The sequence below is a fragment of the Marmota monax genome, unplaced genomic scaffold (assembly GCF_021218885.2).
Source record: "Marmota monax isolate L192 unplaced genomic scaffold, Marmota_monax_Labrador192_F-V1.1 WCK01_AAM20220418_F8-fsc00353, whole genome shotgun sequence".
NCBI classification, from domain to species: Eukaryota; Metazoa; Chordata; class Mammalia; order Rodentia; family Sciuridae; genus Marmota; species Marmota monax.
Genome location: NW_026692700.1, coordinates 418,890 through 443,627, shown reverse-complemented (window position 1 = coordinate 443,627; position 24,738 = coordinate 418,890). Strand labels below are relative to the sequence as shown.

Here is a 24,738-nt window from a genome sequence, read left to right as displayed (position 1 = left end):
GAGGAAACCTGTGAGGCTAGCATGCTTTGAAGACATGGGCAGGCAGAAGGGAAGACAGCTTTTTTTTTTTTTTTTCTTTTTCTTTTTGGTACTGGGATTCAACACAAGGGTGCTCTACCACTGAGCCACATCCCCAGCCCTTTTTATTTTGAAAAAGAGTCTGGCTAAGTTGCCCAGGCTGGCCTCCAACTTGTGATCCTCCTGCCTCGGCCTCCTGTGTCAATGGGGTTACAAGTGTGCACCACCACACCCAGCCAGAACTATTTTTAAACATGTCCAAAATGTTTTTATCACACCTTAATCACCTACTTAGTATTTATTAATGTCGTCAAGTAACCTAGTCAGTGTTTTGACATCTCCAATTATCCATGAATGCCTTTTGAAGCTCTATTGCTCTGAGTCAGGACCCAGATAAGCCTCACTGGCTGCAATCAGTTCATGCTGTGGTGTAGGTTTTGTTTGAGCATGTCCTGCAAAGCTCTGTGTGCTGGTCCTCAGTGTGGACATTAAGAGATGGGGTGCAGTAGGGTCATACTGGCCCCTCCCTGCTCTCTGACCTCTCCCTCTTGCTTGAGTTCCCACCATGATGCCCTCCAGCATGATAGGATGCAGCCAAGGGGGCCCTCACCAGAGGCCACATTAATGCAGCTCCCCAAATTTCAGCCTCCCTAACTGTGAGCTAAACAACTCTCTTTTCTTTACAAATTAACCGTCTAGCCCTCATGCAGAATTTGTTATTCTGGAGCAATGGGAAGAATTGTTTCCCACTCTACACAGCTAAGCAGTACAGTCAGCAGAACAAAGTTTGTTCCCTCGTCTCTTCCATAAGACATGTGAACACCATCCAATTAACATCACCCACGCAGGGTGTTTGGATTGTTTTCCCCTGTGGAACAATACCTGGGGCACTACAAAGAACTAATATTTTTTAAAAAAATTAAAATATTAAAAAAATATTTGAGGGAAGTGGCTCAGCTGCACGTAACAGTAACACAGAGACTTTCAGTGTCACACAAATGGCTTTGCCTGGAGTTTGTGGCCTCTTCCAACCTGTAAGCCACCTTAGGGGTCTCAGAAAACAACACACAGAAGATGGCTACTTATTTCATTTATGTATGTATTTAGGTCAAATATGACTTTAAAAGAAAACAGCAAAGCTTCTTATGGAGATTTTCAAACATACACAAAAACAAAACAAAATCCCACAAAGAATGGTATAACAAATTCCATGTGCCCCTGATTCCAGTTTAAAAAAAAAAAAAAATCCAAGTTTTGTTGGTCTTTGTAAACAATTTTAAATCCATCTGAGACACACTGGGGTGCCCAGATGCTGTTAGTCCCCATCACGCTTGTTCACCCTGTGAAAGAAAGTAAGGGGGACAACTGGAGCAGCCAGCCAGCAGACTGTAGGTCCCAACTGCAAATACAAGATCCAGGCTAGAGAGCCAAGGGGCTGGTGGGGGTCAGGGGCCACCAAGACGGCTGGTGAAAGAGTCTTGAGTCTGGTTACTGCACACCATAGGAGAGCACCTATTTCTGTCCATTAGTAGGATTATAGGATGGGAAAGATTGCAGTCCTTTAAATGTCCTAAAAATATCTTTAAAGTACCCTACCAGTGGACATTTTTACCTTACTTAACTTTAATAAAAAAGTGTCAGTTTTTATCACAGGGGATTTGCTGTGACCACAGACTTTGCCTTAACACTGAAGTTCTTGGATGGGTGGTCTGCCTGTGGCCTTGGGGTCCGGCTGTGAGAGGACCCCCCCACTCGCCTCACTGCTGCCTTGAATCTTTTACAGTGAGAGGCAGAGCTTTGATATAGGGGAATTATTTTGGTCTCTTAGCAACTTTTCTCCTGCAAGAAACAAATTGACTGTTGAAAACAAGACATTCAGAAACAAAATGATATGGAGATTTTCATTCTGTGACAATCAAGAGGAGCATTCTAATGAAAATAGCCAAATAAAACGTTAGACAAATCCATGTTTGAGCCTGCAAAAGAAGTGGGGTTTGGGTCAACATCAGAGAAGGGTGTGAAGGTAGATTTGAGGTGGGGTGCAGAAGTCATGCTGCCTATCTACCTAGAAATAAAGAGGCTGGGCTGGGTTAAAAAAAAAAGTATGCAAAGCAACAGTTAGCCTGAATAAAACCCAGGCCTCCCCATTCCCCTGCCAGTTGCTGGCTTCCTAGCTCAGAACACATACAGGGAATCACCGGTTTTATACAATGTATCAGGACTTGAATAGGGAGAGTTGTCTCTGAGTCCTTGAATAGAGCCCACTCTGGTCAGGGGACAGGAGAGTGGTCAAGAAGCAAAGAGTAAGATCTCAAATTAAAACTTTTAGCAGAATGGGGTTTGTTTGTTCCTTTGGGTAGTGGGGACTGAACCCAGGGGTGCTTTACCACTGAGATGGCTCTCCAGACCTTTTTTTTTTTAATATTTTTAAACAGGGTCTCACTAAATTGCTGAAGCTGGCCTAGAACTTGCAATCCTCCTGCCTCAGCCTCCTGAGTTGCTGGGATTAGGAGGGTGGCCCACCTCACAAGGCAAATAAAGAATTCCTACACAGAGGACACAATTTTAATCTCAAACTATTGCAGTTTTGTTTTTGCTTGTTTGCTTTTCCAAAGAACACTAGCATCCAAGTAATAAACGTAAGGCGAATTTTGTTCAATCACATCTATTCCCTCTCTCCCTCTTCAGTCCTGGCTTATAGGTGTGTGGAGAGGCTGCAGATTAGCTCTGGGCGATGCGCTTGTGGTCTCACCTGGCTCATCACTCTTACTTATTGTTAGAATCTGTAAACAAGTCAAAATAACACCTGTTATTTTGTTCAGAAGAAGGATTATCAGAAAAAAAGTTGCAGCAAAAGGCTATTACTAAATACTTTTCGTTACCGGAGGGTGCGTGAAGCGGAGAGGCGGCTGCTGAGTGTGCAAGCCGGTCACAGCGCAGCAAGGATTTTCCAAGAGGCGGTGGCGACTGGCCCTTCCCCGCCTCCTGGCCGGGGAACTGGCTCTTCCACTGCTGCGAGCCCAAATCTAGACCTGACCTGGAGGCACAGTCTCGCAGGCTCTTGCTCCCTGTGCCCAGTAGCAGTTTGAGTCCGGGACACTCCCCAGGGCCATCTGGGGTTGCCCAGGCACTACAGCCAGCAGAAGATGCTACTGGTGTCCCTGATGTTTGGTCATTTTCAATGCCAATAACTAAACTACAATGGTTCTCCCACACCTGGAAGCTAATGAGTAATGAGCACTATTAAGGCTTATTTCAAATGTAAAAAACCTTGAGATAATGTACTAAATTGTTCAGAAGGTTGTTTTCTTAGTAGAATGCTATAGGATTTTCTTTAGCCATCCTGAGTTCCTGCCTTTGTCCCAGTGCCGGTAAAGACCAAGGTGGAAGAATTTCCAGTGTTGCTGAAAACCGGACAAGACTTCAGCTGAGAAACGGACAAGACTTCGGATCAAGCTAGTTGCCTGCAAAACTTACCTGGACTGTGATTTAAGCTAGCTGTCTGCAGAACTTACCTGGACTGTGATTTACCTGGACTGTGAGTTAATCTATTGAGACACTACTTTACCTGGACTGAGACAACAAACTGTAATCTACAACAAATTGTAACTCAGTATCTTTGCTAACAGAGTCATTGCTGGTATAATTTTTCCAAGGGCTTCTTGCATGGAGCCATCAAGTGGCTTGGTATTGTGGCATTTTGCATCCTCCCTTTCTGTTTGTAGCAGGTTATTTATGGTGTTTCTGTAAAAACCACTATGGTCGTTATTTAAATTAAACAAAAGGGGGAAATGTTAGAATCTGTAAACAAGTCAAAATAACACCTGGCATTTTGCCAGGGGAATGATAGAGTTCCTAAACAAGTCTGGATGGTGCCTGGCAAAATGCCAGAGGGAGTGGTTTGAGAAGTAACAAAAGCAAGCCATTAAGTGTGGAGATTACTGATTGGTTGACTGCTGTATCTAGTTTATGCTAATAGATAAGCTGTGTGGAATGTATAAATACTGCTCCTGTCCTGCACTAAACGGCTCCTACTCCTGCTGTATCAATGTACACAAGTTATTCGTCACCCCCCCGGTTATTTTGCTGCAGCCGGACTCGGCAACTTATCAGTCAAGGAACATAGGGATTATGTACGCAAGTTCTACCTTTTGGAAAAAATAGTTGATGCCTTTGCTGCTCTGGTAGCTCCTGAAGTCGGGCCAGGGGCCACTCTCTCCATCTGCCTTGGAGAACGGGGACAGGAAAGCCAATCAAGTCAAGGGTTAGGGGAAGTTTTAGAAATATTGCAAAGGCAATCCCTGTTTGTAACTATTCGGCCGAGGCCTTCACGTACAGTCGTGTAGGGAAAAACTATCAGAGGTGACAGCTGGAGTTGGAGGATCGTGCTCAGGTATCCAGAGACTTCGAAAGCTGAAAACCAAAACTGATCCCTCACCCCAGGAGCCACCTCCCTGGTACTGGGCTCATCGCGGGGGAGCTGCGAGCGTTCCTTCGTTTCCAATGGCACAAAGCTCCAGTCGGCCAGGCGCCGCTCTCTCCGCAAGGCCAGGTGACAGGCAGGAGCCCCTCCCGCGCGTGAGAGAGGCTCGGCGCCCTCCTCCGCTGGCCGGCCCAGGGAGCCCCCGCTCTGCGCCTCGGCTGGCAGCACCCGCCTGCCCACAGGCACGCCGTGGACCCGGAAGTGGCGGTGCTGCAAGAGCTCTGCGGAAACCTCCTGCGCCACGGCCCGGGGGCGGGGCGTCTCGGCTCTGCGCGCTTGCGTCACTGCGTAGGCTGGCGGGACCTCCGGACCGGGAGGCGACGCTGACGGCGCGTAAAGCGGCGGTGGGCGGATCCAGGAAGAGGGCCCAAGATATCCCCGCCTCTTAAAGCAGCCCGGACTTCTCGGTGCCGGCAAAGAGCGGCGGCAAAGTGCGACTCCTTTAAGCGTCCCTGTGACACGTGTGTGAGGCGCTGGAGGCCCGGATGGTGCGCGTGCGGCCCGGGCCGAGGAGACGCCAGCGCTGCGCGGGCCTGCCGCGGGCCGCTGGGGGCCAGGTTAGGCTGGGGCCTGGCGGGGCGGGGCGCAGGCCCGCGAGGGGGCTTCCGCCGGGCCTGGGGCGCGGGAAGGGGTGGCGGGGCGCAGGGTACTCGGGGCGTTCGGAGAAGGCGCGGGCGCGCGTCCGCCTGGGTCCGGGATGTCCGCGGTGCGCCGGGAGATGCGGTGTCCACGAAGGACTCGGGAGGACCCCGCGGAGGGCCACGAGGGTCCACGAGGGGCTCGGGGTGACCCCGCGGAGGGCCACGAGGGTCCACGAGGGGCTCGGGGTGACCTCACGGAAGGCCATGAGAGTCCACGAGTGTCTCAAGGTGGCCTGGGGGATGCTCTGTCCACAAGGGTCTGGGGTGACCCCGGCGGTGGCAACAAGGATTCACCAAGGTCCTGGCATGACCCAGGGAGCACCAGGAGGTTCGCTGTCTACGAGGGGCTCGGGGTGACCCCGTGGAGGGCCATGAGGGTCCACGAGGGCCTCAGGGTGACGTGGGGCGTGACAGGGGATGCGCTGCCCTCTAGGGTCTCTGGGTGACCCCACCGAGGGCCAAGAGGATCCACAGAGGTCTTGGGATGACCCAGGGAGCACGGGGGCAGGGGATACACTGTTCCGGAGGGACTTTACAAGAACCTCATGGAAGGCCCGAGGCCGAGCCTCAGTGAAGAGGTGTGAGGCCCTGGTCCATGCAGGGATTGGTGTGGGCCGGGGGAGAGCTGTGTCATCAGGGGTCGGTGGTGTCTTCAGAAAAGTCTTGGGTCCTGGATTGTGCAGTCCAAGCACGGATTTGCGGTGACCCTGCCGGGATGGAGGGCACAACTGGACCCAGGTAGGAGCCAAGGGCAGGGGAGAAAGTAACAGACTGTGTCCAGTTGGGCAGCCTTTACCCACAAAAGTATCCTTTATCCAGGGACCAGACTTTATCCAGGGCTAGGTCAAAGTGGGTTGAGAGCGTTTTGCGTGTGGAGCAGAGACGCGCTTCCTTTCACTGAGATATGCAGAAGGTAACCTTCCTCATGGTCACCATGGAAGAGCGCCCTGATGAGACCTGGCAGGAGATGTGGGTTTTAAAGTGCCAGTTGCTTGTGATGGGTTGGTTGTATGACATGCTCCCTAGAGCCCTTAGTACCAGAGTACTATCCTAAAACAGACAGGAGAGGGAAGAGTACCCCACTGCACACATAGTCCTGTTTCTGCAGTGGATGCCAAGAAGCAGGCTCCAAGGAGACATTGGCTCTGCCCAGGATGCATGGGGTGTCTGGCAGGCCCCCTCTAAGGGGCCCCAAGGAGGCCCCAACCCTCTTGTCTTGGGCTGGTCTTCTCTAGCTTGTGGTTGACTCTGTGAATCTCGAGTGCAGTTTATCTTGGAAGTGAATTTAAAGGGAAGAGGGAGGGAGAGAATGTATTTAAGAGGCTTTGTTACAAGGAGGCTGCACTTGAGTCATCTCAGAAGCAGAAATGTGTGTCTAAGCTGTAAGCTGTTCTTGGACTGCAGAGAGCGTCTGTGCTAACAAGGATGCACACCAGAGGCTGACTGGTGATTGCAAGAATATTTTTCTTGGTTCCTACACCTCAGAGAGTGAGCAGTTTTTAGGTCATTACTTAATGTTTCAGGTGGAGTTGGAGATATTGATCTTTCTGCCACAACTTGAAAAATTGTTGAAAATATTCGACTCTGCATTAGAGTAGTTTGTTATCCATGATGGAACTTGATTAAATTTCCTGAGTGTTTGCTTAATCCTCTAGCTAAGTAGCTTCTGAATGTGAGCTAGTGGACCCATATTGGTCCAGGACAGGATTCTCATCTGGCCATGGTAAGGTGTGAAATTGTGACCCAAAAAAATCCCAGTGACATTTTGGGGAGGGTTTTAGAGGAATGGATGTCATCGCTTTGCAGATTGTCCCTTATTCTGAGTTCATTCCATTATGGGGGTTTTTGGTGGGGGATGTTGATAGGGTTTTATTTAAGGATGGGATGGAAGGTATGAGATTTGCTGCACAGCAGCCTGGGTTGGGGGGAGCTAATCAGGATTGGTCAGGCAGCTACTGAAGCTGAGCACCGGGGCCATGTTCCCTCTATACTTTGTATGTTTGAATTTTTGCTGTAAACATTTCTAAGCACCTTAATTATATGTAAGTCATAGTAACTATAGATAGAAGTTAAAGTCTATACCAAGCAAAGTAAAAGTTTGACAACTTTATTATTACAATACCCTTACTCTTTGGAGATGAGATTTAGACTTTAGTGGACTGGAAGGTGTGGAGAGTGTCTGGGTAAAGATGTGGAGCAGGTAACAGTGTCATCCTTGTGTGTACATTGCAATAATTTGTGGTTGGTTAGCACAGTTCTCTGGACGTATCCTGAGCTTAGCCACAGAGATATCCCTTTAACCTTAATGATGACTTTGTCCTGGTAAAAGGTCGCAGTTCCCACACTGCATTCATGGAAAGACTGAAGAGACAGCAGGGAAGAGTCATCCTGGGTCATGGTCTCACTGCTTGCCCACAGGTGCTGACACCCTTTCTGGACTCTGCATGTGGCCGCATTGGCGACTGAACAGGCCATCCTCTGGGAGTCCCTGGATTGAAGTGCCCAGAGAACTTGATTCCCCGCTGTTGGGGGAGCAGCCCACCTCGGCCAGGCATCCCAGGTGAGCCTGCAAAGGTCTGAGTGCCTCTTTCTTGCCTGTTTGCTGAGTGTGCCCAGCTGAGTTGGTTGCTTTGGCAAGAAGTCTCAGATAACCCCCACTCAACAGTTTCTGGTGAGGACACCAGAGCGCCGTGCTTTCTTTTTTAAAGAATAACTTCCTTGGATTTCTCTTCTTGTATGGAATTAGGGGGCCCACGGTAAGAGATTTGAAAGACTTAATTAGAGATCCATGGATTCACTAGGTCGGACTTTGGGGTGTAACTAGCTAATTCCCTAGGCACTCCTAGTACCGGGTACCCTGGGAACCCTCATTTGTCTGGAGGGAGTGAGCAGTTTCAGGGACATGTTTTTTTGACTGGCTCAGTCTAAGCTTTGGCTAGGACAGGGGCCGGGGAGCAGGGTGATGTGGGTGGAGCTGGCTGAGGTGAGGGAGGGATTCCCCTCCTTGCAGAGTCTGCACCTGCCAGGGGTGGCAGGCCCAGTGTAATGAGCCTGCTCTCTAGTCCCTGCAGCCAGCTTCCCACCTATTTTTGTCTGTATTTTACAATCCAAGAACAGGAGATCTTGTAAAAAGTACTTGTCCCTGCATGGGTAGTTAAAGATGACAGAGTGACCCAAACTGGCTACCTTTAAAACCTGTGTCCCCTCCTGCCTACTTCTTCCTTGCTATTTGAAAGAGGTGGGAGAACCTTTGTCTAACATTAGGTGTCTTGTACATGCTATTCCAGGTCTGATCCTTTGTTCTTTTCTTACTTCTCCTTCACTTTTTAAAAAATTACTTTGTTTCCTTTTTGTTTTTCTTCCCTTAGTTTTAGATGATTTGTACATACAGTGATAGAAATATGATGAGAGCCACAAATGTAAAGTTAAGTTTTACTGCAGCCACATTGGAAAAGTAAAAAAGGGAGGTGAAGTTGATTTTCATTTTTTTAAACCCAATATATACAAAATATTATCATTTTGACATGTAACCAGTTTTTGAGATGTTTCGCATTCCTAACTAAGCCTTTAAGTCTGGTGGCGTGTTTTCTGCTGGGGACTAGCCTGATTTCCCGTGCTCAGGAGCCTCGTGATCCACGGCCTTCTTCTGAAGAGCATAGGTCTACAGACATGTGCCCATCCCCTTGTGTGCTGTTCCTTTATTACAAGGCTATATGTGTGTAAGTAACCAGAGCATGTACACAAATAAGTGTTTCCCTGCTTTTGAGCAGACATTGGGGCCCTGTGTTGTCCCTTTGAAGGAAATAGCCTGACTTGCAGACACTTGGTGTATATTGATTGAGGGCTCGAGGCAGGGTGGCCTAGCAGCCCAGATGCTATCCCTGGGCATTCTCAGCTCTTTGTGCACTTGTCTTGAATTTTTGGTACCAGGGATTGAACCCAGGGGTGCTTAACCACTGAGCCACATCCCCAGCTCTTTTATTTTTTACTTTGAGACAAGGTCTCACCGAGTTGCTCAGGGCTTGCTAAGTTGGTGAGGCTGGCCTTGAATTTGTAATCCCCAGCCGCTGGGATTATAGGCGCTTGCCACCTTGCCTGGCTGTAATGTATCTTGAGAGGTGAAGTACGGACTCTCGTGGGTCTGTGTCTTCCTGTCTCATGCTTCCTTTAGGATGGTAGCTGACCAGGGAAGCTTTTGTGATGGCTGGCATCCATGATGACCAAGCAGAAGCTCTTATTCCTTGGACATAGTGGTTTGTAGATCTGTGTTCCTTCTATCCCCTCAGGAATGCACCATGCCAATAGTCGATAAGTTGAAGGAAGCCCTGAAACCTGGTCGCAAGGACTCGGCTGAGGATGGGGAACTGGGAAAACTGCTGGCGTCCTCCGCCAAGAAGGTCCTTTTACAGAAGATCGAGTTCGAGCCAGCCAGCAAGAGCTTCTCCTACCAGCTAGAGTCCTTGAAGAGCAAATATCTGCTGCTAAACCCCAAGACGGAGGGCGCCAGTCGCCCCCGGAGTGGAGATGAGGCTCAGGCCAGGAGACAGGGTATGGACATGCGGGGCACTGGCAGGGAGGCCTCACTCGGTGTTGGCTGAGTGATGGGCCCACTGTGGGTACTAGAATGTCACAGGGAGTGCTGGACTTCACGTGGGGTCCATGGGCATCAGTTGTAGATGTTTCTAGGAAGATGGTGTGTACTTAGGGGTTCTTCATAACAAACTTCCCCTTTCCCCCCACCCCGCCACCTCCAGTGATCTCTTGCCCTGGGTTTAATAGAATTGAAAGCCAAGCTTGGCGGTAGAGAAATGAGGTAGACTGCATGTGGCCATAGCTGGGCACCGTGCCAAGGCCCAGATCCTTTATCTCCACAGGGGCCTGAGTTCTAGAACTGAGCGGTCGGGAAAGCCCCTGCTCTGACTGCTTACTCTGAGCTGGCTCCCTGGGGGTCCAGTCCTGGGAGTACTAGTGCCCTCCAGTTCTGACCAACCACATGCTAAGAAAATGTCTAGGGTTCTTTTGGGGTCTGCCTGTGTAGACTTATTTGTCTCCTTTTCTTCCCTTGTTCCTTTTTTCTTTAGGGAGTGAGCGCCCATGTGGTGGTGATGGAGTCCCAGCCCCACAGAAAGTGCTCTTCCCCACAGAGCGCCTGTCTTTGAGGTGGGAGCGGGTTTTCCGAGTTGGCGCAGGGCTGCACAACTTGGGCAACACCTGCTTCCTGAACTCCACCATACAGTGCTTGACCTACACACCGCCTCTGGCCAACTACCTGCTTTCCAAGGAGCATGCACGGAACTGTGAGTGGGGGCTGGCATTGCGGGGTGACTGAGCTAGTGGAACCACTCAGTCTCCACCAGAGAAACCCGTACACTCAGGCACTGTTAAAGATAACACCTGGATCACCCTGGTGGAGTTGCTGATGTGTAGTAACTGGTAAAACCCACCTGGAAGGGGAGCACACCTGCAGTCCCAGCTGCTCAGGAGGCTAAGGCAAGGGGACTGTGAGTTTAAGGCCAGCCTGGACGACATAGTAGAGCCTCCTCTAAATTAAAAAAGCCCACATTTTAATTGGATTTGCTGTAGGATAGGATGTGCAAGTTTGTTTGTGTTCTCCAAACTCTTCTGAAGGTAATTACCCACACAGAAATGAAGGTTTGCAAAAGATAGCCCCAAAATACATATATTCAATTATTTTGTACATCTGTATACCAGTGTTGTACGTACACTATAAAACATGTCTCGGGCTGGGGCTGTAGCTCAGTGGTAGAGCGCTTTCCTCTCACGTGTGAGGCACTGGGTTCAATCCTTAGCACCACATAAAAAATAAATTAATAAACAGATATTGTGTCCATCTACAACTAAAAAAGTATTTTAAAAAAACACGTTTCAAAGTAGAAGTTAAAATGATTTAAAATATGACATCAAAAGCCAGGTGTGGGGCTGAAGTTGTAGCTCAGTGATAGGTGGGGCTCTGGGTTCAATCCTCAGCACCACATTAAAATAAATAAAATAAAGGTTTAAAAAAAAAAAAAAAGCCAAGCATGGGGCTGGGGTTGTGGCTAAGTGGTAGAGTGCTTGTCTAGCATGTGTGAGGGACTGGGTTCGATTCTTAGCATTGCATATAAATAAATGAGTAAAATAAAGGTACATCAACATCTAAAAAAAATACTTAAAAAAAAAAAACAAAACTCCAGGTGTGATGGGGGTACCTCTGTAACACCAGCAACTTAGTGAGACCCTGTCTGTAAAGGAAAAGTTAAATGGTCTAGGAGTGTAGCTCAGTGATTAAGCACCCCTGGGTTCAGTCTTCAGTACCAAAATAAAAAAAAGTTTAAAAAAAGGATCAAAAGTCTAAGGAGTTTTTTTTAACTATTAAAGACAGTGAAGGGGCTGAGGTGGTGGCTCAGTGGTAGAGCACTTGCCTACCATATGTGAGCCACTGAGTTCGATTCTCAGCACCACACATAAACAGATAATATTATATATAAAGTAAAGGGCTGGGACTGTGGCTCAGTGGCAGGACGCTTGCCTATTATATGTGAGGCACTGGGTTTGATTATCAGCACCACATAAAAAATAAATAAACGTTATAAAAATATTTTTTAAAAATGAAGCAAATGACTTCAGCATCAGACTAGGATGATATCATGGGTAAGGGTTTTTTTTTTTCCCCCCTTTGGTACTGGGGATCAAACCCAAGGCCTCACATGCATGCTAGGCAAATGCTGTGCCCCTGAGCTACATCCCAGCCCTTATAGGTAAGTTCTGTGAACTAAATCATGCCGATCTTTCACAAAGTCATCTAGTAAATCAGAAAAGAAAATATTCCCCTCCTTGTTCTGGAAGGTTCTTATAACTTGGATTTCAAAATTAAGGATAATATGAGAAAGAAAATTTATAATCTCATGAACTAGGTGTAAAATTCTAGATGGAATACTAGCAGACTGAATGGTTTTTCAGAACATGAGCAGGGGACTATGAAGGCGTTTTGCTGCCAGGAAATCTCATGAAGTTGCAGGGCCACAGCACTGTAGCTGAGGGCCTGGAGCTGGCCTGCAGGCCTGCCTCCCAGTCCTGCTGGGAGTCTACCTGCCTTCTCTGTGCCCCCTGTCCTGGGGTGCAAAATAGCATCATCCTTACAGAGTTGTCATGAAGCTCAAGTGGCTATGTGAAATGCTGAGCGCAGAGCTAGGCACACAGAAAGTGCTGTATAAGTGACTGCTAATTTTGCTACCTATGCAATTAATTGCTTTATTAATGAAGTGAAAGAGAAAAGTCAGCTGAAAATATTCTTAATTAAAAGAAATACAACTCTTAGCAGAGTGGTAATACATGGGCATTTCCTTACCCTGATAAAAGCACAAGTGCTAAAAAACATAAAAGGCACAGAGCACCATTCTAAAGAAGAAAGTCCTGGAAGTGTACACTTCAGATCATGGTGAGGCATGTGTGGCTGCCCTCACCACCTCTGTTTAGGACCGTGGTGCTCCTGGCTGGGTGCAGTGGCACTCGCCTGTAGTCCCAGCAACTCGGGAGGCTGAGGCTAGGGATTGCAAGTTCAAGGCCAGCCTCAGCAACTTAGGCCTTGAACAACTTAGTGAGACCCTGTCTCAAAGTGAAAAATAGGGCTGGGGATTAAACTCAGTGGTAGAACACCCCTAGGTTCAATCCCCAGTGCCAAAAAAGAAAGATTGTGTTGCACCTGGCCAGAGCTGTGGCATATAGGAAAGGAGGGGAGAGTACCACAATAATTTGAAAACTGTTCTTACATGTGAAATCAAAAGAATATGTAGACAAATTAGCAAGGGGAATTTGGCAATGTGACTAGACATAAAATCAATATATAAAACTTAGCTGAATTTTTCTATACCAAATAAACAATTTACTGTCTTAAAAAAATAGCAACATAAGCAATAAAGGCTAGACCTAAATTTAGTGAGGTGCATGTGGAAAACCTTCACTGAAGGACATTAAATGACAGCCTACCTGAATGGACAGAAAGTTGCCTTAACAGGGGAGAGACTTCTTATTATAAAAATGTTGGTTTTCAACGGGTGTGGTAGCACAGAGACTCGGGAGATTGAGTCAGTAGGATCCCAAGTTCAATTCAGCAAGGCCCTAAACATCTTAAGGAGACCGTCTCGAAATGTAAAAAGGGCTTAAGATGTGGCTTAGTGATAAAGCACCCCAGGGTTCAGTCCCCAGTACTAATGAAAATGTTGGTTTTTCCCCAGATTTGTAGATTAATGTTCATCCAGTTGGTTCTAAGTTTAATAGAAAAGCAAGGGACCAAAAATGGCCAAAATACCATTTATTTGCTGGTGGTGTGTGTTTTGCTGGGGATGAAACCCAGGACCCGGCACATGCTAGGCAAGTGCTGTACCACTGAAGTAACATTTCCGGACCTCAGAGGCACTTCTGAAGAAGACAACTACGAGAAGGGATATGTTCTACCAAATAGAGGCTTGCTATAGAGTCTCGGAGGTGAAAAAGTCATAGTGTTAGATGTAGGAGGGATGTCCTGACCAGTGGAGTAGAATGGAGAGCCCAGAAGCAGGCCACGTACCTATGGGTATGTGGAGGTGCAGACTGACTGTACATAATCGTACTTGGGTCTGTCATTTTAATAACTGGAATCAAAACAAACACTTTGCTTTACCTAGGTAGACACTGACACAGGGTTTTCATATCAGATCATTTGCAAAAGAAAAGAGTGGATGAAAAACTTAGTATCAGAAGAAAAACTCAGTGCATTTAGAATAAATGTAGGTAAATAGTTTTTTTTTTAAACTCTGCTGATGTTATCTTTTGAGAGTCTCCTATCTAAAGTCTTTCTTTTTTAATATTTATATTTTAGTTGTACTTGGACACAATACCTTTATTTTATTTATTTACATGTGGTGCTGAGGATTGAACCCAGGGACTCGCATGTGCTAGGCAAGCGCTCTACTGCTGAGCCACAACCCCAGCCCGGTAAATAGTTTTTTGACCTTAGGGGATTTCTTAAAACTTAAAGCATGGATCATTAAAAAAATTTGGTAAACTCAGATGTATTAGCTTTAAGGACTTCTGTTTATCAGAAAACAAATATATCTTGGCATTGACAAAGTCTGTGTAGGGGATGCCAAGACATAGTGAGTTAAAGAAAATTAAAAGATCAGTTACAAGCCTGAAATGAACAAACAAAGCATTGGTGTTAAGAATGTATAAAGAACTAAAAATCAACATAAAAGATTGTTAAAAAATAGATAAAATTGCTGGGTGCAGTGGCACACGCCTGTAATCCCAGTGGCTCCGAAGGCTGAGGCAGGAGGATCTTGAGTTCAAAGCCAGCCTCAGCAAAAGTGAGGTGCTAAGCAACTCAGTGAGACCCTGTCTCTAAATAAAATACAAAATAGGGCTGGGATGTGGCTCGGTGGTCGAGTGCCCTTGAGTTCAATTCCTGGGAACCCACCACTACCACCCTGCCTGCCAAAAAAAAGATAAAATTGCTGGGCGAGGTGGCACACGCCTGTAATCCCAACAGCTTGGAAGGCTGAGGCAGGAGGATCACAAGTTCAAAGCCAGCCTCATCAACTTAGCAAGACCCTGTTTCGAAATAAGAAATTAAAAGGGTTGGGCGTGTGGCTTAGTGGTCAAGTGCCCTGTGTTTAACACCAGTACCAAAACATAAGTAGATAAGTAAAGTAAAATAATAGATAAAATTAGAAGAGGCAACTCAAGGTATCAAAGAAGCACGTGCCATGATGTTCAGCGGGGTAGTCCTCAAGGAGGTCATGAAAATCACAGAGGGTACCATTTCTCACCTTTGTGAGTCATAAAAGTTCAGAGGTTCAGTATGATTGTCAGGATGAAGTTCAGGGATTCTTTTTATACTCTCAGCCTGAACTAGCATGACTGCTTTGGGAAACAGTATGGCATTAACTTTCACAAAGTCTATCACCCGGCAATTCTGCTCCTACAGCCAGGATCTAGCATGGGTGTAAAAATGTCTGCTGGTATAGTCCTGGCTCCTTGATGGCTGAGGCAGGGGAATTACTCAGGTCTCACCTCAGAAAGTTTTAAAATGAAAAATAGAAAACATCATAAAAAGATCTGCAGCAAAAGACAGCAAGCAACCCAAAAGCCCAACCACAGAGCAAGGCAGAGCTGACAGGCAGCTTCTGAAGGTCCTGCACAGGAGAAATCCCCGGGAGCCGGGTGGCGTGACTCCTCCTCTTGTCGCTGACACGCTGACCGGGAATGGAGTATTGAGGTGCACGTGTATGTGGCGAAACTTCAAGGAAGGGAAGGCACCAAGAGGATAGGTGAACAGTTCAGAATCAGGAAATGAGAGTGGAACCAGAGGCAGGGGGATGGAGAAGGCAGGCGCAGAGCTGGGGCAACGTTGTGGGGCTGTGTGCCCAATGCAGGGGGTGGGTTCTCTTGTGAAAGAGCAACGGGAGGTGGCCCTGTGGTGCAGACAGCGTTAGTGAGCGCACACAGCCACGGAGGGCCAGGGCCGGCCCGTGCTCTTCGTGCTCTTCGAGGGTGGAACTGGTGCTTCGCACTGGGACCCGCCCTGTTTCCAGTAGTCTCCTTGGTGACTTGGAGGTTGTTCAGGTGGCCTTCTGAGTGCGCTTTGGCAGGTGTCCTTGTGTTTCTTTCTGGCTCTGGCAGTGAGACGGTGAGGTCGTGCTGCCGTCTTCCTCCTGCAGAGCTAGCTGTCTTCCATTCTGGGTTTCTCTGCAGGAGTATTTTTTGAGCCATTTTTCAGCTTTGTGATGATGAATTTAGCTAAACTAGGTCACGTCTCTAAGTCCTGGTGACGTGCACAGGTAAGTGGCACTGGATCGGTAGCAGGCCTATGAGTGAACAGTTGTGGTCAGTGCCTCTGGGTGGACTGCCCACTCTTCCTCCTGTGAGCAGCACTGGCTGCCCTAGTTGAGGCCACTGCCACTCTGAAGTATTAATGCGTGCAGTGTCCCGGCATTCTGTGTAAGAGGTATGGAGAAGAGGCATGAGCTTTTCTCCCTGCACCCCACCCATACCTGAGAGGGCCCCGTGTGGACTGGGCTGTGCTCTATCTCTCCCGGTGCTGCTAGAGGAGCCCTGAAGGTGGAGGCTGCACTGCACCAGGGGCCTCCTGGGCAGCAGTGAGATGGAAGACCAGCACGTGAGCAACCCCAGAGGGACACAGGCGGGCCCTGGTCCCGGCCTGAGCAGCAGTGTCCCTGAAGTCATGGGAGTCACTTTTGAGTTATGGTTTTATAAATTGCATGAAAAAGTGTTTTCCCTGTACTACTTAATCTCAGACACTGCCAGGGTTTGGGGAAACTGCACCTTAGGTTATACCTTGCTCTATTTAAGGGGTGTTGTGTGAGGCTGGGCATTAGTGGACTCCCACATGGTGAGGGGACACACACTTTCCATACGCCTTTCCTATCCTCATTAAGGTTAGATCTTGAACAGAAGGGCTTTTAACAGTTTTTAAAGTCCCTGTTTTGTTTTTAAATTACTAATTCTAGTTTATGAGTCCTAATTTTTGAGTCCTCCAACCATTACTATCATTTAAAAAAAATGTAATGAATGGATATGGTTTGACAGGTCAGAAGTCTACGGTGAAAACTAGGTTTGTGAATGTTCTTGGAGACGTGTGAAACAGCTGTTCACAGGATTGCTGTGCCATGGGGAGATAGTGGTGACAGGACTAGCACTGCGTCTACAGCAGTATTGTAAAAACCAGGCTGCTGATAGCGATGGAGTTTGTAAGCACACAACCAAACAGCAGTTATTGCTTATGGATACGCACCATGTGTGAACACTACAGGAATGGCCTCGTCCCAGGTAGTGCTCACGTGGATGAAGGAACCTAGAGATGGGATTGGGAGAGTTCAACTCTTACACTAGTGTTTTAGTTACAAGACGCCTAAAATGGAGTGGGGCTGGGTGGTATGATAGTCTTTGTACATCTTTTTGTATTTAAAATACATCTCAATTGTAGAGGTAAGAATGTGCCACTTGGGTCTGTGCCTAGTGAGAAGCCAGTTCTTTACATCCAGCAGGGGTCAGCAGGTGGATGTGGGCCTGACCTGGTTTGTAGTCAGGTTTTGTTGAGCACTTGCATACCTGTCATATTGTGTGTGGCTGCTTTTGCATTTCAGTGGCAGAAGGGCACCGTTGTGGTGGACATTGCATAGTTTACAAGACCAAAAATATTTGCTGTTTTGAGCCTCAGTTTTCAGCACTGATGAATGGCAGTGAGGTATTTACTGCACACAGCAGAGCCGAGGTACCTGCAATTGAGGTGCAAACTGAAGAACCATTAGAAAGCCTTAAAATACTTAAGAATGTTGGCCAAATGACGTAACTTAGAAATTAAAGGAGATATTTTTCTGAGCTTCCTGTTGAAAGTAGAGCTTATCCTTTGTGTAAATGATAATGGTGCGGCATGACCAGTGACTACCTGCAGTGCTGGTGTGCAGTGTGTAGAGCTACCACTGTGGGCGAGTCATGGCCACCCCCCAGCACTCTCCAGCAAAGGGAGCATTTTCCTTCTGATCCCAAGTCCATAGCCCTGGGATCTCTGCCACCCAGCCGACGACCTTCACAGGTCTGGGGAGGCCTCATTTGGAGGTATCATTCTAAGTTCTTGAAAAAGCTCTTGTCCTAACATTGCTTCTTCCATGTGGCAGGTCACCACGGAAGCTTCTGCATGCTGTGCGTCATGCAGAACCACATTGTCCAGGCCTTCGCCAACAGTGGCAACGCCATCAAGCCCGTCTCCTTCATCCGTGATCTGAAAAGTAAGGGTGGACCCATGGTGAAATGCCTGCAAAACACTAGCTCTGGTCGGCATGTGAGCCGCTGGACGGCCGAGAAAGTCATGCATGGGGTCTTAGGAATCCTTGCATGCTAAAGATACTGCATTTAGCAGTGTAGACCAAAGGGTGGGCTTTGAGAGGGGCTGGGTCAGGTGGGTGGAGAAGTCCTCCTGGTGAGGATGGGTCTGGCCAGGCAGAGGGACTGCTTGTGTGTGTGTTTAGTATTGGCAGGTGAGCAGGGGAGGGGGGCAGATGGGGACATGCCAAGTCTTTCTGGGCGTCAGAGGAGCGCGTGCTGTGGGAATCAGATTTCCCATTCACTTGGCAGGAAAGACGGACCCACAGTGGCAGTTTGAACCTGTGTAGGTTGTGGCGCTAAAGCAGGGTTTGGATGCATTCGTGTTCTGGGCTGCCTTGGGAAGCTAGTTTATTGGCGGCCCTTACATCTGAGTGGTGTCTGCTTCCTGCTAAGGAGCAGGGTTTAAGTCCTCAATCTCACTAAGGAAAGAGCTGCAACTTCCTCACTTGGCACATTTCCCCTGAGGTGCCTGGTGATTGGCAGTGGGGCTGGCAGCTCTTCCTACCCATTGTCTTCTCATTCAGAGATCGCCCGGCACTTCCGCTTTGGGAACCAAGAGGATGCGCATGAGTTTCTCCGGTACACCATCGACGCCATGCAGAAGGCCTGCTTGAACGGCTGTGCCAAGTAGGTCCTCCACTCCCCACTTCTCCTGGGGCTGCGGCTCCATGGCACTGCCTGGGGAGGGAGCAGCCCTCCGCCTCCCGACCTTCCTCTGCGGACGGCAGAGTTTGTTTGTGGACGCCAGACTTCCAGAGCCCAAGCAGGGGGCTGCCAGGGCAGGACTGTCACCCCAACACCCCTGCCCATGACAGTGACAGGATCAGGTGGCAGGGCGAGGCCATAGCAGTGCTGTCCTGGGGCTCAGGGGAGGGGAAGTGCTTTCTCAGGTCTCCTGGAGGAAGTTCTGGTCTTTCTAAAGTCACTTTGTTTCTTGGATTCAGACAGTGGCAGTTCATGGGTGAACTTGGAAGGGGGTGGGGCTCTGGTGTTCAATGTTTGACACTGTGTTCACTGCATCTTCACCTTTGTAGCAAGTGACTGCTTCCTCTTATGTGTCCTGAGGCTTCTGGTCACCATCTGGAAGTGCTTTTTTTTGGTGGGGGGGTACTAAGGATTGAACCCAGGAGTGCTTAACCACTGAGCCACATCCCCGGCCCTTGAGACGGGGGTCTCACTGAGTGCCTCGCTAAGTTGCTGAAGCTGGCTTTGAACTTACAATTTAGCCTGCCTCGGTCTCCTAAGCCCCTGAGATTACAGGCATGCACCACTGTGACTGGTTGGAGGTGCTTTTGGGTGCTCCCTGAATTCACTGGTCCTGAGACCAGGCTCCAAAGAGAACTGAATATTCTGAAAATACTTACCTAAACAATGTAGGAAACATCTAGAATGTTCTTTAGAAGGGTTAATTGAGTTGTAGCAGTGGTTAAAACGGGGAAACCACTGGTTTCAGTGGATGAGAGTCTTATTTATAAATAGTAATCTTTCTTGAGATTCTTGTATTCTGGTTCACTATCTGAGGGTTTGCTCATGGGCTCTTCCCTCCCTGCTGGAGGGACTTGAGCCCTTCCCTCCACACAGATAGGGTCTACTCCTTTCATGGAATCTAATTCAAGCACTAGTTATTTGCTTAATACCTTTGAGTGCCAAACTAGTAGCAGGTGCTGGGAATTTAGAAGTCACAAATGAGATCCTGAGTCTGAGGAGCTCCCAGTGTGGTTGGAAGACAAGTCAGTCAGCCAGCATTCACATCACCTGTGGGCAGTGCGGTCTCCAGGGACTGGACCACACCTTATGATGGGGAGCCACCCTGCCACCTCCTCTGGAGAAGTGACCCTAGAACTCATTTGGCTGAAGTCGAGAGATGTGTGACTGGGCCTGGGTGAGAGCGGCTGTAGGGTCTGGAGTAGTGGCCGGCACAGAATAGTCACTTGGCAAGTGCAAGACAGGAGCTGATGCCGGGCCCAGGCCTGACCACTCAGCCAGGATCTGCGAATGGGAGAGGCTGGGAGGTGTGGGCTGGGGGAAGGGGTAGTTTGGGTTCATGTGGCCCGGAGAGAGTCCAGGTATGTGGTTTGAACCATTGGCCAGCACTGGACGAAGGGAGGCAGATGAGGTGCCAGGTGGGATGTGGTGCTCACTTCCACTGGTCTAGAGAGAGGTAGGGGAGAGAAAGCCCAGTGTTCTGTTTAACATGCAGGTGGAAGGCCCTTTTGGGTTTGGTGGCATGGATGATTTGGGTGTGACTTGCACCGTGGTCAGAACGTATTCATGGGATGCCTCGGAACTTCCTGGCGCCTTCCCCATGACTGTCCAGCATAGAGCCATCCACAAGTTTGCATGTGCTCTGAGGTCATGTCCTTGCTGGTTTTTGGTTAAAACATACCTTCTTTTGATGAATCGTGGTGCTAGTAGATAGTAGCAGTTGACTTTACATTTTCTTAACTTTTTCTAACAATGTAAAAATCTGGTCCCTCAAATATTTTGGAGCTCCCAGAGTCTGGGAAGCATTAGGTCAGTGAAGGCCTGGCATGGACCTCATGCTCTATAGGAGTTGGCAAAGCTGCAGCGACAACTGTGCAGACACAGTGTGAAGGGAGCCCTGGAGGCAGCACCCTCTGCACCTGGCTCAGGGTGAGATGCCCCTGAGCAGTCTGGAGGGAGCCGAGGGCCTGGAAGGGGGCACTAGTCTGGGGACCAGGTACCCCAGTCTTCTATAGAAGGTTCCAGAGCTGTGGGATTAGTACTGCAGAGCCCTTTGGTAGTGGAGGAGGACAGTTTCATAGCCAGATGCAGAAGGTGGGCAAGGAGCCAAGAGCAGAAATCCAACGTGGGGTGCTGTGCATAGTCTTGCCTTTGCTGGCAGGAGTGGGTGTTCAGTGCCCAGGCTCTGCTGAGGAAGCAGTGCTGAGGGATTAGAATGCAGGATGGCCTGTCTCTGCTGTCCTCAGCTAAGAAGGGTATGGAAGGGCTTTGCTCCTGCCCATTCCATCGCTCCTCTGCGCAGCGGAGGGTGTGGGAGGCTTGGCCTCCAGCCCCATCCCATGTTTGGATCCTCCCTATCTTATTGAGACTGAAAAGAAGAGGCGAGATGGTGAGGATGCAGGGCATTTCTGAGCTTGTGGTTTCCTGAGAAGCAGGCAGCAGGGTTGCCTATTGATTCAGGGAGCTCTGTGGGAAGCCTTGGCACTGCTAGGAGCTCAGGCACAGATTAGGGCATTGAGTGGGGAGAGCCTCTTGGGTCCCGTGGGGCTGAGTGTGAGTACAGCTCTGTGTGTCATGAAGCGCTCAAGGGCATGTGGCCTCCTTTGCAGATTGGATCGTCAGACACAGGCTACTACCCTGGTGCATCAGATATTTGGAGGGTACCTCAGGTCACGAGGTAAGTGGGGATGTTTCTCCACCCAGCCTGATGCCTTATTGGGTTGGAGCGTGACTCAGGAACCTTGAGCCTCCAGGCATGCAGTCACGGGGCTCTCAAGCCCTGGTCACCTGCTGGGTCCACTGCTCACTTCTAAGCGAAAAAGTTTGGAGCATGCACACAGAGTGGTGGTGCTATTTTAGGTCCTCGGCTTGCGCTGTTGTCCTCCTCCTGAGAGGGCTCACCAGGCTGGCCTGTCGGCGTCAGGGCCGGCCCACAGGAGTGGGGCTGGCATTGCAGCGCCGCTGGTGAGAGGGAGCTCTCACAACTCTGACTCTCAAGGGGCTGGCATGGCGATCCTCTTCGCAAAAGCCAGTGGAGAGTTAGTTGTAGCCCTCAGCCTCCTCCTGGGTGTTGGAGCCTGGGTCCCCACGTGGGCTACCCACCGCTTTCTTGTTCTGTTGCAGTGAAGTGTGCCGTGTGCAAGAGCGTCTCGGACACCTATGACCCCTACTTGGACATCGCCCTGGAGATCCGGGTATGGGAGGCTCTGTGCTCACGTGTGCATCAGAAGAGGGAGCGCAGTGGGGGGCAGGCGCCAGAGCAGACGAGCGAGAGAGCAAGGAAAGAACCCTGGCTGCCGCAGGTGCAGCGCATCTGCATGTCTGTCCATCTTTCTCCTGTGTGTATTCCTTTCATTTGAAAAAAAAAGTGGTGAACTGAGCCTTGGGTGCCCAGCAGTAGTGTGCCAGCGTAGTCACCCCACACAACCTGCAGACTTCAGGGCATGCCTGGGGCCCTTCAGTTTGCTGGGCTTGCTATTGCGAGGCCTTGGGCTCTACCTTCACTGCAGTTGTCTGAACCGATCCCGCTGCAGTCTGGTTGAAAGGAATTGATTCACGTGGTACATCTGACGTAGATGTCACTGTCACCACCAGAGAAAGGGCACAGCCTGGCTCTCTACTCCTTTGTGGTGGACTTTCCCATCTCAGGAGTGGGCAGTTAGTGCACCAGTTCTATGTAAAATTAAGTTTTGTGATTTGCTGCCTCAGCCTTTTCTGGAAGAGACCAAATCCAGCATTTCTTGAGTCAGCCTTTTTCTTGCTGTTGATTCGAGTCCCTGTTTTTCTCCTTCTCAGCAAGCTGCAAATATTGTGCGTGCTCTGGAACTTTTTGTGAAGCCAGATGTCCTGAGTGGAGACAATGCCTATATGTGTGCTAAGTAAGTTTCCCTCTGCCCCTGGAAAAGCCTGGCTGTTCAGAAGGTGTAGACAAGTGCTGACCCGGCACATGTTGTCCTCTCGTGGAGTGACCCCTGCTTGTGTTTCTCAAGTAGCCTGCTGTCTCATGAACAATCCTGGAGTAACACAAACAAAGGCATGGCCCTGGTTCTACAGTGGCTTGTGCCCTGTATCTGCACATGTATTGATTTGTGAACTGGGGACCGCTATTATCCCCACTGCCCAGGATGGGCAAACTGAGGCACAGGGAAGGGAAGGGACTGGCTCGAGGCCTCACTGATAGTGAGTGGACGAGAACCACCTGCTAGCCTTAGAAGAGGCATGCTCCACACATAGGGCTCTGCCTGGTCTTCTGGTGTTGTGCAGTCTTGTTGGGTACATGTCTTTATGTGTAGGTTATTTTAAAGCTGTGATTGCTAAAGAATATTTCCTTAATTCTGCTTTTCAAATTTTTTGTTCTATGCCCAGTTTATTCCTCTCCAGCTCTGCTGCCCTTGGCTCTGGGAGCTGGTGACCTGTGTCCATTTCCTCTCCTTCTTTTACCTGTCTTCTGGCTTTGCTTGCAGCAGTTTCCCGCTGCCTATTTTCTTTTGGCCACATTTGCTTTACTTTGTTCTTCCCTGTGTTGCGCCAAAGTCGTTCTTTCTTGTGCATCTGTTTGGCCTCCTGGTTGGTAAGGGATCTTTGCTTTGGCATCTTCATCTTTCCTCCAGCCTTGGCTGCCCTGCAGTAGCTTTCTTTTACTTAGGGCAAGTTGGTTTTGGTGTTTGGAGTGTAGAAGGCACAAATCCCACTTAAGAAGACTCCCTTACAGACCGTCGTTCTTGTATTCACATAGTGCAAACAGGGTGTTCTTCAGAGTGTGAACTGACACCTTTTCACTCACCATCTCCATAGATGCAAGAAGAAGGTCCCCGCCAGCAAGCGCTTCACCATCCACAGGACTTCCAACGTGCTCACCCTTTCCCTCAAGCGCTTTGCCAACTCCAGTGGGGGGAAGATCACCAAGGTGCGTGCTCACTGCACTCCATTCTGCAGCTGGGCTGCTCTTTACCCTAGGGCCCGGGGACCTGTGTTTCATCAAATCCTGAGGTCACTGTTGTATGCAGCCCAGGTCAAGAGCTGCCATCTTACCAACCCCTCCCCATAGCTGCTGCTTGTCCTCAGGTGCTGTCAGTGGGGAAGGTCAGGCTTCCTGAAGAGCAAGTCTGGTGAACACAGGACTGTGGCTGTGGTCTGCCGTGTTCTGTCTCATGTCTAAAACAGGCGTGGTTGCATGCTGTGGCTTTTTGTGACATGTGGAGCAAAGACCTACTTTTTGCATAATGGCATTTACTGAAAGATGACTGTGTTCTTAGCTAGAGCCTGGCTCTGTGGTTTGGGGCAAGGCACTTGTCTTTGGAAAGATAATTTTTTAAAACATTTTTTCTAGAGTTCTCAAGTTGCTTGTAAAGCTCATCTAATTTAAAATATGTAAATATTCTTGGGGGGGATTTTTTTTTTAATGTTGGCATAAGTGTTGTTCTGACCCAATCTATTAGAAACATAACTTACCAGAGCAGGTGGCTGAATCCATTCAGCATCTTTTTTTTGAAGGCCTAGACCCCAGTACGCGTTCCTGTTCTTCCCTCGGCCATGCTCCTGTAGAGGAGAGGGGAAGGGAACCAGTTACTCTTCTCATTTTATAGGTGGGGGCCAGGTAGTGTGAGAGCTAGCTTAGATGTGTGACAAAGAAGAGAACAATTGTAATTCATTAAACGGCACAATCAGATCATTTCCCCTAGGTGGGTTGAACAGGGCTCACACCTTGGCTGCTTGACCTTTGTCATTGATCATGGACCAGTGTGTGTGTGGGGTGGGGCCCCAGATTGTTAAAGACAGCCAAGTGGTCTTCTTCCTTGAATTTTCAAACAGGATGTAGGCTATCCGGAATTCCTCAACATCCGCCCATATATGTCCCAGAGTAATGGCGATCCTGTCATGTATGGACTCTACGCCGTCTTGGTCCACTCAGGTTACAGCTGCCATGCCGGGCACTACTACTGCTACGTGAAGGTGGGTGCTACTGCATTCTGCCCAGTTTCCCTGGTTGCTGGGCTGGCGCTGCCTTCT

General features: G+C 48.9%; 1 protein-coding gene and 1 long non-coding RNA gene across 4 annotated transcripts in view; one reads left to right on the top strand and one right to left on the bottom strand.

Moving 5' to 3' along the window:
• Positions 1–2,567: 2,567 nt before the first annotated feature.
• On the bottom strand, positions 2,568–4,736 carry LOC124094076 (uncharacterized). Its single transcript, XR_006852122.2, has 2 exons — positions 4,167–4,736; positions 2,568–2,801 (listed from the first exon to the last, which is right to left on the bottom strand). It is a non-coding gene; the product is annotated as an uncharacterized LOC124094076 (long non-coding RNA).
• Positions 4,737–4,948: 212 nt separating this feature from the next.
• The window catches only part of Usp36 (ubiquitin specific peptidase 36), a 33,742-nt gene continuing 13,952 nt past the window's right edge, over positions 4,949–24,738 (top strand). For 2 of the 3 annotated variants that reach the window (XM_046446659.2, XM_058579975.1), the window contains exons 1-12: positions 4,949–5,058; positions 7,561–7,702; positions 8,707–8,861; positions 9,429–9,690; positions 10,224–10,439; positions 17,817–17,927; positions 18,549–18,651; positions 21,339–21,406; positions 21,853–21,923; positions 22,525–22,607; positions 23,524–23,635; positions 24,541–24,681. In XM_046446659.2, the coding sequence (XP_046302615.1) occupies positions 8,856–8,861; positions 9,429–9,690; positions 10,224–10,439; positions 17,817–17,927; positions 18,549–18,651; positions 21,339–21,406; positions 21,853–21,923; positions 22,525–22,607; positions 23,524–23,635; positions 24,541–24,681 (1,173 nt within the window). In that variant the 5' untranslated portion in view covers positions 4,949–5,058; positions 7,561–7,702; positions 8,707–8,855. The remainder of the gene's footprint in view (positions 5,059–7,560; positions 7,703–8,706; positions 8,862–9,428; positions 9,691–10,223; positions 10,440–17,816; positions 17,928–18,548; positions 18,652–21,338; positions 21,407–21,852; positions 21,924–22,524; positions 22,608–23,523; positions 23,636–24,540; positions 24,682–24,738) is intronic. The other variant, XM_046446660.2, reaches the window with a different exon arrangement.